This window comes from Hyla sarda, chromosome 1 (assembly GCF_029499605.1).
Source record: "Hyla sarda isolate aHylSar1 chromosome 1, aHylSar1.hap1, whole genome shotgun sequence".
In the NCBI taxonomy this organism is placed as follows: domain Eukaryota; kingdom Metazoa; phylum Chordata; class Amphibia; order Anura; family Hylidae; genus Hyla; species Hyla sarda.
The window spans coordinates 549,107,793-549,123,035 of NC_079189.1; the positions used below are offsets into that span (position 1 = coordinate 549,107,793).

Below are 15,243 nucleotides of genomic sequence, written 5' to 3' on the forward strand. Positions count from 1 at the left end.
GAGCAGCGGACTAACTCATAGGTTCCTTCATGCTATACATTCAGCTACAACGCTCAAAAAAATAAAAGGTAACACATTATAGATCTGAATGAACTAATCGTATGAAATACTTTCGTCTTTACATAGTTGAATGTGCTGACAACAAAATCACACAAAAATTATCAATGGAAATCAAATGTATCATCCCGTGGAGGTCTGGATATGGAGTCACACTCAAAATCACAGTGGAAAACCACACTACAGGCTGATCCAACTTTGATGTAATGTCCTTAAAACAAGTCAAAATGAGGCTCAGTAGTGTGTGTGGCCTCCACGTGCCCGTATGACCTCCCTACAATGCCTGGGCATGCTCCTGATGAGGTGGTGGATGGTCTCCTGAGGGATGTCCTCTCAGACCTGGAATAAAGCATGGAGCGGTTGGATGGAGCGAGACATGATGTCCCAGATGTGCTCAATCGGATTCAGGTCTGGGGAACGGACGGGCCAGTCCATCACATCAATGCCTTCCTCTTGCAGGAACTGTTGACACACTCTACCACATGAGGTCTATTTTATTGCATTAGGAGTAACTCAGGGCCAACCGCACCAGAATATGGTCTCACAAGGGGTCTGAGGATCTAGTCTCAGTACCTAATGGCAGTCAGTCTGGCAAGCACATGGAGGGCTGTGCGCAAAACGTTATCCACGGCATCTCCAGACTCTGTCACATGTGCTCAGTGTGAACCTGCTTTCATCTGTGAAGAGCACAGGGCGCCAGTGGCGAACTTGCCAATCTTGGTGTTCTCTGGCAAATGTCAAATGTCCTGCACGGTGTTGGGCTGTAAGCACAACCCCCACCTGTGGACGTCGAGCCCTCATACCACCCTCATGGAGTCTGTTTCTGACCGTTTGATTGGACACATGCACATTTATGGTCTGCTGAAGGTAATTTTGCAGGACTCTGGCAGTGCTCCTCCTGGTCCTACTTGCACAAAGGCGGAGGTAGCAGTCCTGCTGCTGGGTTGTTGCCCTCCTACGCCTCCTCCACGTCTCCTGATGTACTGGCCTGTCTCCTGGTAGCGCCTCCATGCTCTGGACACTACGCTGACAGACACAGCAAACATTCTTCCCACAGCTCGCATTGATGTGCCATCCTGGATGAGCAGCACTACCTGAGCCACTTGTGTGGGTTGTAGACTCAGTTTCATGCTACCACTAGAGTGAAAGCACCACCAGCATTAAAAAGTGACCAAAACATCAGACAGCAAGCATAGGAACTGAAAAGTGGTCCGTGGTCACCACCTGCAGAACCACTCCTTTATTGGGAGTGTCTTGCTAATTGCCTATAATTTCCACCTGCTGTCTGTTCCATTTGCACAACAGCATGTGAAATTGATTGTCAATCAGTGTTGCTTCCTGAGTGGACAGTGTGATTTCACAGAAGTGTCATTGACTTGGCGTTACATTCTGTTGTTTAAGTGTTCCCTTTATTTTTTTGAGCAGTGCATAAAAGGATACACGGCCACAATAAATCAGTCTTCTAATAATTAGCAATGTATAAATATGTACATCTTTAGAGCAAAAAATGGATAAAGCATTACCTTAATCTGCTGTCGCCGTAACATCGCCAGCTCCCGCATGTCTCGGAATGGCTGTAACAAGTACTGATAAAATTCTGTAGTGGCTTCTACGACAGCACAGTACGCTTCATCCTCCATCTGATACAACTCTAGAAGATCAACCATGTTTTCTGTGGCTTTATGCTTTTCCAACAGCTTCAAAGAGATAAAAACATATTTTTAGGGCATTGTAAAATAACATACAAACATATTTCTCCTGCTACAGCCACAAACTACTGGTTAAGTGCAGTATTCACAGACATGTAATGAAAAGTAATGGCAAAGTGTGCAAGCTGAATATTTTTACGCTGATTTTTCATTCCCTGTAAAGCCTTGTGCACATGGCTCTGACTTGTATGGATAGTGGCCCAGATTTATCAAACTGTGTGAGAGAAAAAAATAGTGATTTTTTCCTCAGCAGCTAATCACAGCTCAGCTAACGAGCTCTGGTAAAGTAAAACCTGAGCTGTGATTGGTCGCTGTGGGAAAATCACTATTTTTTTCTCTCACACAGTTTGATAAATCTGGGACAATGAGTTTACATAGGGCCTGGTGTACATGGTTATCCTATGGTTCTTCTTTGAACAGACAGGAAGATGCTTGGGCACATAATATACCTTCTTAAAGTGGGGTCACACGTAATGGATCCGAAATGTGTATTATGCTGCCAATCTGTGTGCCTCCAGCTATTTCCCCGTGTCCTTCTTGCAGCAGCAATCCGCCGCTACAAGCAGCCACACAGGGAAGTGCGAGTTGCTGTGCAGAGCGGCCATGATGTCTGAGTACACTGCACATGCGTGGTGACTTGCACGTCCCTGTGTCTGCTCGTAGTGGAGGATTGCTGCTGCATGCAGGACACGGGAAAACAGCTGGAGGCACACTATGGGGTCAGGCCATTGGCAGAGTTGCAGCGTAAAATATGCTTCGGATCAGTTATGTGTGACCCTACCCTATGTTCAAGCGGCACAATGTCCGTGTGGATTTCCGCCAGAATACTCCGCTGCAGCAGAGTCCATTTGATTTCAATGGGATTCTGCTGCACTGTGACACATGGCAGAATTTTCATGGCAGATGTTTCTGTCGCGGAAATACCGATTCCGGTGTCCACAGAAAGGACAGACTTGATTCTGTGGACTCTGCTCGAAAAGACATTGTAGTCCAAGAGACAGCACATTTACGAGCGGTCCTCTTGCAAATGTGCGGAATGTCTGCCCGTGTTTTCCAAACGGACATTCTGCACGTTTTTGGCCATGTGAACCCGGCGTTACAGCACATTGCTACCAGGTGAAAAAGAATTGTTATATAGTGCATTTACATACACACTATTTGAAATATATATATATATATATATACACACAATACAATAGAAATACACACGGCTCTGCAACCTGACCTATAACCGAAAAATGATTTTATTCTATCTTTTCATGTGACATCACTGAAGAAATGACATTTTTCTACAATGTAAAGTAGTAAGTGCACGACCTGTGCAACAGTGTTTAATGTTGTATCCCCTTAACACAAAGCCAGTAAAGTCTAAATTTTGGCAACAAAATTGAGAACACCCCTAAGTGGAAATGTCCAAAATTGTGCCCAATTAGCCCTTTTCCCTACCAGTAATTATGTGCTTTAGACACCTTTTGCACCTTACTAGCCACTTTTTAGTAAGTGTGTATACCACTGTGATAAATTTGGTGCAGCATCTGACAACTGTCAGTTCAGGTCATCAAGTACACGATCAGACCCGGGATAAATGTGAAATGTGGGGGATTGTGAAATTGGGATTTAGAAATAAAATAAAGGGGGGGAGGTTGGACATGAAATGGAGGGATTTCATAATTTGTTTATCATATCACAATCGCATAACAACATTGCAATATTTACCTCAATAACTGCAATCACACTTTTTCCCCAAATTGTGCAGCCCTAATACCTGGTGCTGTTCAGTATACATACACTATGTCGGGGAATACAGCACTAAAACCGGATAAAATAAAAGCAAAGCAAGCAAGGGGACATACTAGAAGGAATGTCAAAATGGAATGCCCATAGACTATAATGGGAAGCAAAATTTGATGTGGAGTCTGAACCATTTAACATATCAAATAAATCTTTAGTAGGCATACTGTGCGAGTTCAGTGGGATTATTGAAAATTAAGATTGAGTGGGATTATCATTTTTTTTTATAAGAAATTACATGGGGAATATGTGTTATTTAGGAAATTAACCTTTACTACAAGTGTTTACCTGGGTAGAGTATCATATTGTAAAATGAAAATTACCTGGGATTATAGCTGTTTATTATAGAATGCAAAACTAAATGACAAAATGGAATGCCCATAGACCATAAAGGGAAGTGATGTGGAGCCTGAACCATTTAAAGGGGTATTCCAGGATTTTTTTTTATTTGACTATGCTACAGGGGCTGTAAAGTTAGTGTAGTTCATAATATAGTGTCTGTACCTGTGTGTGACGGTTTTCTTACAATTCTGTGATTTTCACTCCAATATTTATTTTTACCAGCATACAAAATGACTGTTGTCTCGGATTTTTCCCAGCTTGCAATGCGGCCAAGACCTGACATCACTAGTCAGCTGATGACAGGGAGCCTGTCTGCTTCACTGGGTGGAGGGATCAATCTGCAACTAATGCAACAGCTGGAGGCACACTGATTGAAAACTACACTGATTTGAATGGATGCAGCTCATTTATGTTTCAATGGGAGGGGTGGCTGATGTGTGGGAGGGAGGAAAATGGAATTGTGGGATTTGTAATCAAAAAAAGAAAAGTCAAACAGGAAATACTAGTTCGAAAACAGCAAGCCACAGTATTATGGTAATCTCATGACATAGCCATTTATCCCCAAGACAAGCGCAAATCCTTCCTAAGCATGTCCATTACTGTCTGCCAGGTACGTACTAAAATCACCTTATGGTGGAGAACCCCTTTAACATATCAAATGTTTAGCAGACATATTCTTCATATTCAGTGGGATTATTTAAAATTGAGATTTAGTGGGATTATAATTGGTTTCTATGAGATGACAAGGGGAATGACACAATGGAATGCCCAAAGACTATAATGTGAAATAAAATATGAGCTCATTTGCACTAAAATCTTTGTTATTTAGTAAATTAAACTTTACAGCAAGTGTTCTCCAAGCAGAGTAGCACATTGTAAAATGGAAATTACCTGGGATTATAGCTGTTTATTATAGAATGCAATGGTGAATGACAAAATGGAATGCCCATAGACTATAATGGGAGGTAGTATACAGTCATGGCCGTAAATGTTAGCACCCCTGAAATTTTTCAAGAAATTAAAGTATTTCTCACAGAAAAGGATTGCAGTAACACATGTTCATTCCCTTTGTGTGTATTGGAGCTAATCCAAAACAGGGAGGAAAAAAAGATAATTGGACATAATGTCACACCAAACTCCAAAAATGGGCTGGACAAAATTATTGGCACCCTTTCAAAATTGTGGAAAAATAAGATTGTTTCAAGTACATGATGCTCCTTTAAACTCACCTGGGGCAAGTAACAGGTGTGGGCAATATAAAGGGAATAAACATGTGTATAGCAAAACGTGTTACTGCAATCCTTTTCTGTGAGAAATACTTCATTTTCTAGAAAAATTTCAGGGGTGCCAACATTTACGGCCATGACTGGATGAGCTCATTTGCACGTATAGCTGTGTTGTTTAGAAAATTCTACTTTACCACGAGTATTCCTTAGGTAGAGTAGCACATTGTAAAATGAAAATTACCTGGGATTATAGCTGTTTTCTATGAAATAACAGAAGAATGGGATGCCCATAGACTATAATGGAAAGTAAAATGTGATTTGAAGTCTGAACCATTTAATTTATCAAATAAAATCTTTAGTAGGCATACTGTGTGAGTTCAGTGGAATTATTGAAATTTAAGATTGAGTGGGATTATAATTGGGTTTTTATGAAATTACATGGGGCATGACAAAATGGAATGCCCATAGACTATAATGGGAAGTAAAATATGAGCTCATTTCCACGTAAATCTGTGTTATTTAGGAAATTAACCTTTACCACAAGTGTTCCCTGGGTAGAGTATCATATTGTAAGATTAAAATCACCTGGGATTATAGCTGTTTATTATAGAATGCAAAGGTGAATGACAAAATGGAATGCCCATAGACTATAATGGGAAGCAAAATTTGATGTGGAGTCTGAACCATTTAACATATCAAATCAATCTTTAGCAGGCATTCTGTGCGACAGTCGGATTACTTAAAACTAGCTGAGTACCCGGCGCTGCACGGTTTTTCCTACCTAATCCTTGTGGGGAAAGAAAAGCACCAAAGGAGGAAGCTTTTGTCCTCATATGCTCTCCTCAAATCCTGACCCCATATCCCCTCCTCATATCCCGACCCCAAAACCTGTCCTAATTAACCCTAATATCTCGATGGAAATACCCCATATGTGGATGTAAAGTGCTCTGCGGGCGAACTACAGGGCTCCGAAGAGAAGGAGCGCCATTGGGCATTTGGAGAGAGAATTTGTTTGGAATGGAAGTCGAGGGCCATGTGCGTTTACAAAGCCCCCATGGTGCCAGAACTGTGAACACATGTGACCCTATTTTGGAAACTGCACCCCTCGCAGAATGTAATAAGGGGTGCAGTGAGCATTTACACCCCACTGGCGTTTGACAGATCTTTGGAACAATGGGCTGTGCAAATGAAAAATTTCTGGCACCATGGGGGCTTTGTAAACGCACATAGCCTTCAATTCCAGACACATTCTCTCACCAAAAGCCCAATGGCGCTCCTTCTCTTCTGAGCCCTGTAGTGCACCGCATAGCAATTTACATCCACAAATGGGATATTTATATACTTTATATAGAAGAAATGGTGTTACGAATTTTGGGGGGCTTTTTTTCCTATTACCCCTTGCGAAAATGAAAAATTTGGGATAACATCAGCATTTTAGTGAAAAAAGACAATTTTTTATTTTCCCTTTTTTATTTTTTTGCATTTGTGTCAGAACAGGCTGTAAGGATCAAATGTACATGGTGCTCTCAATCCTGAGACTTGTTGTGCGCCGGCAGAGCATTTTACATCCACATATGGGGTATTTCCGTACTCAGGAGAAATTGAGTTACAAATTTTCGGGGTCTTTTTTCCCCTTTTACCACTTGTGAAAATGAAAAGTATGGGGCAACACCAGCATGTTAGTGTAAAAAATAAAAAAAAATTACAACATCAAGCTGGAGTATACCCCAACTTTACCTTTTCATAAGGGATAAAAGGAGAAAAAGCCCCCCAAAATTTGTTAGGCAATTTCTTAGTACCCCATATGTGGCCCTAAACTGTTGCCTTGAAATACGACAGGGCTCCAAAGTGAGAGAGCGCCATGCGCGTTTGAGGCCTACATTAGGGATTTGCATAGGGACGGACCCGGATGCAAGAATTAGAAGTGCCTCTGATACCAAAATTACCCTACGGCAGTGTTTTCCAAACAGGGTGCCTCCAGCTGTTGCAAAACTCCCAGCATGCCTAGACAGTCAATGGCTGTCCAGCAATACTGGGACTTGTTGTTTTGCAACAGCTGGAGGCTCAGTTTTGGAAACAACGCCGTACCAGACGTAACTGTGTAGGGGTACATGTAGTGTTTTACCCTTTATTTTGTAGTGTAGTATTTTTAGGGTACATTCACATGGGCGGGGGTTTACAGCAAGTTTCCCACTGGGAGTTTGAGCTGCAGCGGAAAATTTGCTGCATCTCAAACTTGCAAAAAGAAACTCACTGTAAACCCCTGCCCATGTGAATGTATCCTGTACATTCACATTGGGGGGGGGGGGGGGGGGGACAAACCTCCAGCTGTTGCAAAACTACAACTCCCAGCATGCTCTTTGGCTGTCCCTGGATGCTGGGGGTTGTAGTTATGCAACAGCTGGAGGCACACCGGTTGCAAAACACTGAGTTAGGTAACAAACTCTGTGTTTCGCAACCAGTGTGCTTTCAGCTGTTGCAAAACTACAACTCTCAGCATGCACTTACAGCCAAAGGGCATGCTGGGAATGCAACAGCTGGAGGCACACTACTGCAACTCTCAGTATGCCCTTTGGTAGTTTGTGCATGCTGGGGGTTGTAATTATGCAATTGCTGGAGGCACACTTTTTCACAATATACAATATAGAATTATGAAAAGCGGAGACAAAATAAAAATGCCATGGCAGGGCCCCTTCGGTTATGACAAAATAGGCATATAATAAAACGATACATATAACACTAAGAAAAAGCTGGAAAATGATGAATTGGCACTGGACACAACACTGCTAAATTGTATGGATTACTGATAATGGAACATTGATGATGGAACGTACTATAACCGGACAGGAGTGCGGGCGGTGCTTCACGAATATAAAGAGAACTCCAAATGCAATCACCACCAATAAAATGAAAAAAGGAGCACTCACCAGGTTAGTATCCTAAATATGCAGCTGAACAACTACGCGGTGTGCATCTTCGGCAGGGAGGCGGTAGATGGATGAGGGGGAGAAGTTAAGACGCTGGCCACAGACCGTATCACGCCAAATGGCGCTTCGTCAGGCCATATATACATCATCACGTTGCCCCACGTATGTAACCCCCTCTGTGAAAAAACAGGTGGACAAAAAAGCTTGTCAAGTTCAGTGTTAACTCATTATGTGCCTAACGTAAAAAGTGAGTTCAAAACAATGTAGAGAAACGCTGATGTGAATAGGATGTGATGGGGATAGAGTAACTTATAACAGAGCTCCAAGCTCATTTTTATCATTGAGCCCTATAGAGCCTCCTGGATTCCTTCAATAGTAGTGTTTGATGTTTATTCTTCACCTTCATTGCTGTATCCACTTTTTCCAAAGCCGCGAATTTCACTTGTTTGTAATCATTCTTATGAAACTTTTGTATATGATTTATTAGTCTTGCTGAACCCTTTCTTGTAATGAAAGATCTCATATGTTCCCGTATGCGATGGAATAAGGGACATATGGTTTTTCCTATGAAATATCTACCGCTTGAGCAAATGATACAGTAAACGACCATTTTTGACCTACATTTTATAAACTGTTTCACATTTATAGTGTGTCCACCCAGGATAAATTCCTTCTTTTTCAGATTAGAATCACAAAATGAAAAAACCACACACGTAGTTTCCCCTCATATTCTCATTTTCAAGCCAGGTAGTTTTTCCGATTGTGTTCTTTTTCTTTTCCTTTAAGATAATCCCTTATAGTTTTATTTAGTTTGTATGTAATAACAGGTTTATTCTTTGTAATATCCAGAATATCCGGGTCGCTGTGTAACATAAACCAATTTGAATAAATAGATCTTATTTTTTCGTACAGTGGCCTGTTTTTAAAAGAAAAAAAAATTGATTGTTGCAAATAATTTTTTTTCCTTTTGTTAGTTAATTGTTCTCTAGGTATTTTCTCAATCTTTTCTCTTGCCTGGGTGAGAACTTTTCGGGGATATCCCCTGGCAACCAAGCGCTTCTCCAGTTCGTCCGCTTGTTGGGAGAAAATAACAGGATCAGTATTTATTCATTTAAACATACTAGTTGGCAGTACGGAATGCTGGTTTTTACTTTTTTCGGATGAGAAGAAATATAGTGGAGTATGGCATTTTTTGCCGTGTTTTTTCTGAAACCTGAAGTAGTTATCCTACATTTTTTATCTCTATCTTTACATCTAAGAATTCTAACGTGTTGCCCCGAAATACCGATGTAAAAAACATATTCATTTAATTTATGTCATTTAAATATGTCACAAATTCTGTGAACTGGGCAGATGTGTCTGACCATATAACTAGAACGTTGTCCACATATCTTAACATTAATTTTATGTGCTCGAGGAACAGATTCAAAGGTGTAAATATGTAGTATTGTTCAAACATTCCCCAAAAAATGTTGGCCAGAGAACATCATATTGGGGACCCCATCGCGGTGCCCAGTAATTGTTTGAACCACTTTTCCTTCACTTTGGAAGTAATTATTGGTTAAAAATAGTGTATTAGCTTCAGTAACAAATTTAAAAAAAAATTCTGATTTATCTGTGGACGACAAAAACATTTCGAGAGCCTGTACACGCGCATCCTGAGGCATGCGGGTGTACAAGCTCTCCACGTCTATGGAGGCCAGGCTATAGTTGTCCGACCGTTGAAATTCACGTAGGGCTAATATAAGATCACCTGAACCTCTCAAAAAAGTGTGGGAATCTGCTTCAGTAGAGGGGAAATGAGCCATTCAATATATCCTGATAGTGCTTGTGTTAGGGATCCAATTTCAGCCACTATTGGGTGTTTTGGGCAAAATGTAGATGTGTGGTTTGGACGGGTTTTCTGGGATTAATTTATCTGCAGTTTTTTTGCTAATTATTCCAAGCTCCACATATTTTCTTAAACTACGTACCCTCCCCATAATCTTATTAGTGGGGTCATCGGTTAGTTTTTCATATAAAACTGGCATTGTCCAGCTGTTTATTTAATTAATTGTCATAGTCCTGTTTCCACCAAACTACAACAGAACCACCTTTATCAGCTTTGGACACCATAATGTCCTTGTTATTTCCCAGCCAATCCAATGCTTCTTGTTCTTTCCTTGTGATGTTAAAACCAGCCTTTGGATAAATCAGTGCCTTTATATCCCGACATACAGCATGATAAAAGACATCTATAGGACTTCCTGGAATCATTGGGGGATTAAAGGTAGATTGATTTCCACCACGGAAAAAGTCCCTTTCCTCTACTCAAACTTCTTTTTCAGGAGGAATGCCTTCCCCCTCATACCAAAGCTCCATTAATTCACGTACTGATGCATAATCTTCTAACTCCAGGCCTCGTGCCATCCAGAAACCAAGTGGTTCACCTTACATTGTGTCTCCCCCTCCAATGGTGCAATTTCTTCTTTAAATTAATCTCTGTTATAAATTATTCTATCCCCATCACATCCTATTCACATGAGCATTACTCTACATTGTTTTTAACCCGTTTTTACATTAGGCACATAATGAGTTAACACTCACCTTGACAAGCTTTTTTGTTCACCTGTTCTTTTTCACCGAGGGGGTAAATACGTAGAGCAACGTGATGACGTATATACGGCCTGACGAAGCGCCGTTTGGCCTGATATGGTCTGTGGCCTGCATCTGAGCTCCCCTCCGATCCATCTACCGCCTCCCTGCCGAAGACGCACACCCCGTCATTGTTCAGCTGCATATTGAGGATACTAACCAGGTGAGTGCTCCGTTTTTCATTTTCTTGGTGGTGATTATATAATAAAACGACTTGTCACACACTTAGTATAAAAATATAGCACAATATAGCTATAGGTTCATGCCACCTGTACTAGGAATTATAGCACTTGCTTTCATGAATAATTCACAACAGATCCCTCCTCCCATTGTATGTGTGCTCAGTCACACTGGAGGTAACCTGGGAGGAGGCTGTGAGTCGGCCTAATGCTGCTGTAATGCCCACTGGCCCCTGGTTATGCTTATCACGCACAATTAGGTTTAGTGTTAGGTCCCATGCCACTTGAGAAACCTTGCCGTTGGTGTGCGGGCTCAGGTATGTCCTTCATACAAGGATATACTGGCTATTTTCTCAATTTTAACATCAGTGTTGAGGGATAGCCAATGTCATTGTATACATCTACCACATACATTCTTGTATTTTTCTAATTGTTACACATCCACACCGTCTATCTGGTGTAGGATCTTACTATGACACTTGTAGTCTGCTGCAGGCATCCTCCATTGTATGCATTTTTATGCTGGGGATCGCCCATAGCAACAGACCACAAGGGCAGGATCTGCTCCCCCAGCATAAATTCACTACAGATAAGAGCTGAACTGCACAACGTGGAGTGGCGATTGGCATGCAGTGCCAGGAAAATGTATTTCTCTCCTGCAGGTCGGTCCACACAATACAGGCATTAACAATTGGAGCTCCTATGGTGGTGACTGACCTGGCACTTGGTTGGCCCTATAAACAAAAAGACCTAGGAATATTTTTTTCCCACAGGTGGATGACAGCACTCGCTGTGTAAATTATATGCCGTAAGGTCCTGATGCAGGACATAATTGGGACATTCCTTATAGGTTGTATGAATTTTCTATAGGTGGAATCTAGTGTTGCCATCTGCTATTATATCTGTTGTGAATTATTCATGAATGCAAGCGCTATAATTCCTTGTACAGGTGGCATGAACCTATAGCTATATTGTGCTACATTTTTATACCAAATGTGTGACAAGTCGTTTTATTATATGCCTATTTTGTCATAACCGCAAGGGCCCTGCCGTGGTAATTTTATTTTATCTCCATTTATTCCACTTTTCACAATTTTATACAGTGATCCCCCGACCTGCGATGGCCCCGACATACGATCATTTCAACATACGATGGCCTCTAAGAGGCCATCGCAAGTTGAAGGCAGCATCAACATACGATGCTTTTGTATGTCGGGGCCATCGCATAAACGGCTATCCGGCAGTGCAGACTGCTTCAGCTGCCGCCGGATAGCCATTTAAGGTGCCCTGTGTGGTCCGGTGATGGTCACTCACCTTCCCCGACATTTCGGACTGTCCTCTTCGGGCTCGGCTGCATCTCCGTCGCTCACCTTCGTCGTCATCACGTCGCCGCGCACGCCGTCCAGTCATCCAGTCAATAGGAATGGCGTGCGCAGCGACGATGATGACAGCGATGAAGAGCGACGATCCCGGGCAGCGGTGACGGTCCAGAGGAGCTGGGCCCCCCCCCCGAGGACGCTGCGACAGCGATGGAGAGCGACATCCAGGGCAGCGGTGATGGTCCGGAGTGGCGGGGACACGTGAGTATATCTTTCTATATAATTATTGCACGGATCCCTCAGCATACGATGGTTTCAACTAAAGATGGTTCATTTGGAACGAACTACCATCGTATGTTGAGGGATCACTGTATACAATATTTACTGCTGCAATCTTCTTTTTTTGTATACTCTGTATTTGCCACAGAAGCATGCACCCGTGTATTAGGTAGTTGTGCTGGCTATGTGTTTTTATTTTTTTTTTATTTTTTTTGCTGTGCAATTTAGGGGAGTGGCACCCTCTCTAGCCATGCACCCCTCCCCTTTTTCACAGGAAGTTTTTTAAATTGATAATGGATCCAGCATGTCACCCAGTCAGAGGCCATATGCCCAGAAGAGGTGTGTGAAATGTGTGTTAGGGTCCCATCTGAAATGAGGCCACCTCCGCGTGGTGGATGGGGGACACGTTTTGATCAAAAAGTGCGCTAAGAGCCTCCATTTTTTGACCAAGAGTGCTGCTGCAACCTTTTTTTTGTATACTCTTAATTTTACAATATGCTAGTCACTTGCGTTAAAGGTTATTTTACTAAATAACACAGATTTATATGCAAATTAGCTCATATTTTATTTCCCATTATGGTCTATGGGCATTCCATTCTTTCACCCCCTTTGTAATTTCATAGAAAGCAATTATAATCCCACTGAATCTAAATATTAAATATTCCCACTGAGCTCGCAAAGTATGCCTACTAAAGATTTGTTTGCTATGTTAAATGGTTCAGACTCCACATCAAATTCAGCTTCCCATTATAGTCTATGGGCATTCCATTTTGTCATTCACCCTTGCATTCTATAATAAACAGCTATAATCCCAGGTAATTTCCATTTTACAGTGTGCTACTCTGCCTGGAGAACACTTGCTGTAAAGTTTAATTTACTAAATAACAAAGATTTAAGTGCAAATGAGCTAATATTTTATTTTACTTTATAGTCTTTGGGCATTCCATTGTGTCATTCCCCTTGTCATCTCATAGAAACCAATTATAATCCCACTAAATCTCAATTTTAAATAATCCCACTGAATATGAAGAATATGTCTGCTAAACATTTATTTGATATGTTAAATGGTTCCGATTCCACATCAAATTTTGCTTCCCTTTATAGTCTTCCCTTTTGTCATTCCCCATGTAATTTCATTAAAAAACTATTATAATCCCACTCAATTTTATTTTCAATAATACCACTGAACTCAGTATGCCTGCTAAAGATTTATTTGATATGTTAAATGGTTAAATTTTGCTTCCCATTATAGTCTATGGGCATTCCATTTTTTCATTCTGCAGAAAACATTGATAATTCCTTTTAATCTGAATATTAAACAACATCACTGAGTTTGGAGAATACGCCTGATAAAGATGTATTAGATATTTCAAATAGTTGCGTCTCTAATTCAAATATTACATTTCCATTATTTTCTATGGGTATTCCAATCTGGCCCATTATTCTCGAAGGGCATTCCACTTCCCTGTTAAAGTCTTTGGGCATTCCACTTTGTCATTCCTTTTAGTTTGTCCCAAAGGAAGTCATGTCTATGAGAGCATGTTACCCGCTTTTACCCTTGATTGTCAAACTGAATTGACAGGTCTATAAGAATTTATGAATATGGCCACATTAGGTATTTATATATATTAGGGATCGACCGATATCGATTTTTTAGGGCCCATACCGATAATCTGTGGAGGTTAAGGCCGATAACCGATAATTTATACCGATATTCCGGTATAAATTATCGGCAATTTACATCGACCCCCACCCCCGTCGGAGCCGCTGCAGATCATTGATTTACAGTGGGCGCTTTAAGTCAATGAACTGCAGCTGCTTTTGCGGTGCCAGAGACTGCCGCCGCCACCCGCTTCTCTCCCCCTGCCTGTCCTGGGGTCCTCCTGTATCCAACTACCGCCGCCCCAATTTCCTCCCCCATCCCCGGTTTTATAATTACCTGTTCCTGGGGCCCGGGGTTGTCGCTACTTCTGGCTCCAGCGGCATCCTGTGCTGTAACAGTGTGACGGTGACGTCACGTTGAGGACATCACTCGTCATTGCGCAGCGCACAGCATAACGCAAGACACCACAGGAGCCAGAAGTAGCGCGGACCATGGGAACAGGTAATTATAAAACCAGGGATGGGGGAGGCAATGGGGCAGCGGTCTCTGGCCGGGGCGGAGCATGGGGGGGGGGTGTTGCGGTGCGGGGGGGGGGGGAGGTACAGGGCAGTGTCGGATTATCGGCAAGGTAATTGCCGATAACGTCCAAAATCGTGAATATCGGCCGATAATATCGGCCAAACCAATAATCGGTTGATCCCTAATATATATTACAAATTTACTGTAGTAAAATGGTAACACAGCACTTTATTCAATAGATATGCACTTAAAAAGTGCATGCTACAGATCTTCATTATCCACTGTGCCGGGGCTGCAAAAAGTAACAAAACAAACTTAACTCACCTTTTAGCATTCCCGATTGCGCCGTTATCGTGTCTCGTTCCTTCGGTGATCGGCTTCTTCCTGCTTCCTGGGGACGGTGACTTATACTGTGCTATGTGTATCGCCAGCCACAGCGATGTCCCGCCTCAGCCAGTGATAGGCTGAGCTCACTGTCATGTAAAGAGCCTGGGCCCTGCCTTTTCCCTGCTGCCCGGGCTCCTTACATGACAGTCGGCTCAGCCTATCACTGGCCGAGGTGGGACATCGCTGTGGCTGGCGATACACATAGCACAGTATAAAAGTCACCGTCCCTAGGAAGCAGGAAGAAGCCAATCAGCGGAGGAACGAGACACCA

At 42.1% G+C, this 15,243-nt stretch overlaps 1 protein-coding gene across 2 annotated transcripts in view; it reads right to left on the reverse strand.

Annotated features, from left to right (window-relative positions):
• JMY (junction mediating and regulatory protein, p53 cofactor) overlaps positions 1-15,243 on the reverse strand; it is a 109,422-nt gene that overhangs the window by 76,835 nt on the left and 17,344 nt on the right. For both annotated transcript variants that reach the window (XR_008848160.1, XM_056541606.1), the window contains exon 2: positions 1,581-1,754. Coding sequence is in view for 1 of the 2 variants with exons in the window: in XM_056541606.1 (XP_056397581.1) it covers positions 1,581-1,754 (174 nt within the window). In the remaining variant the exon portion in view is untranslated. The remainder of the gene's footprint in view (positions 1-1,580; positions 1,755-15,243) is intronic.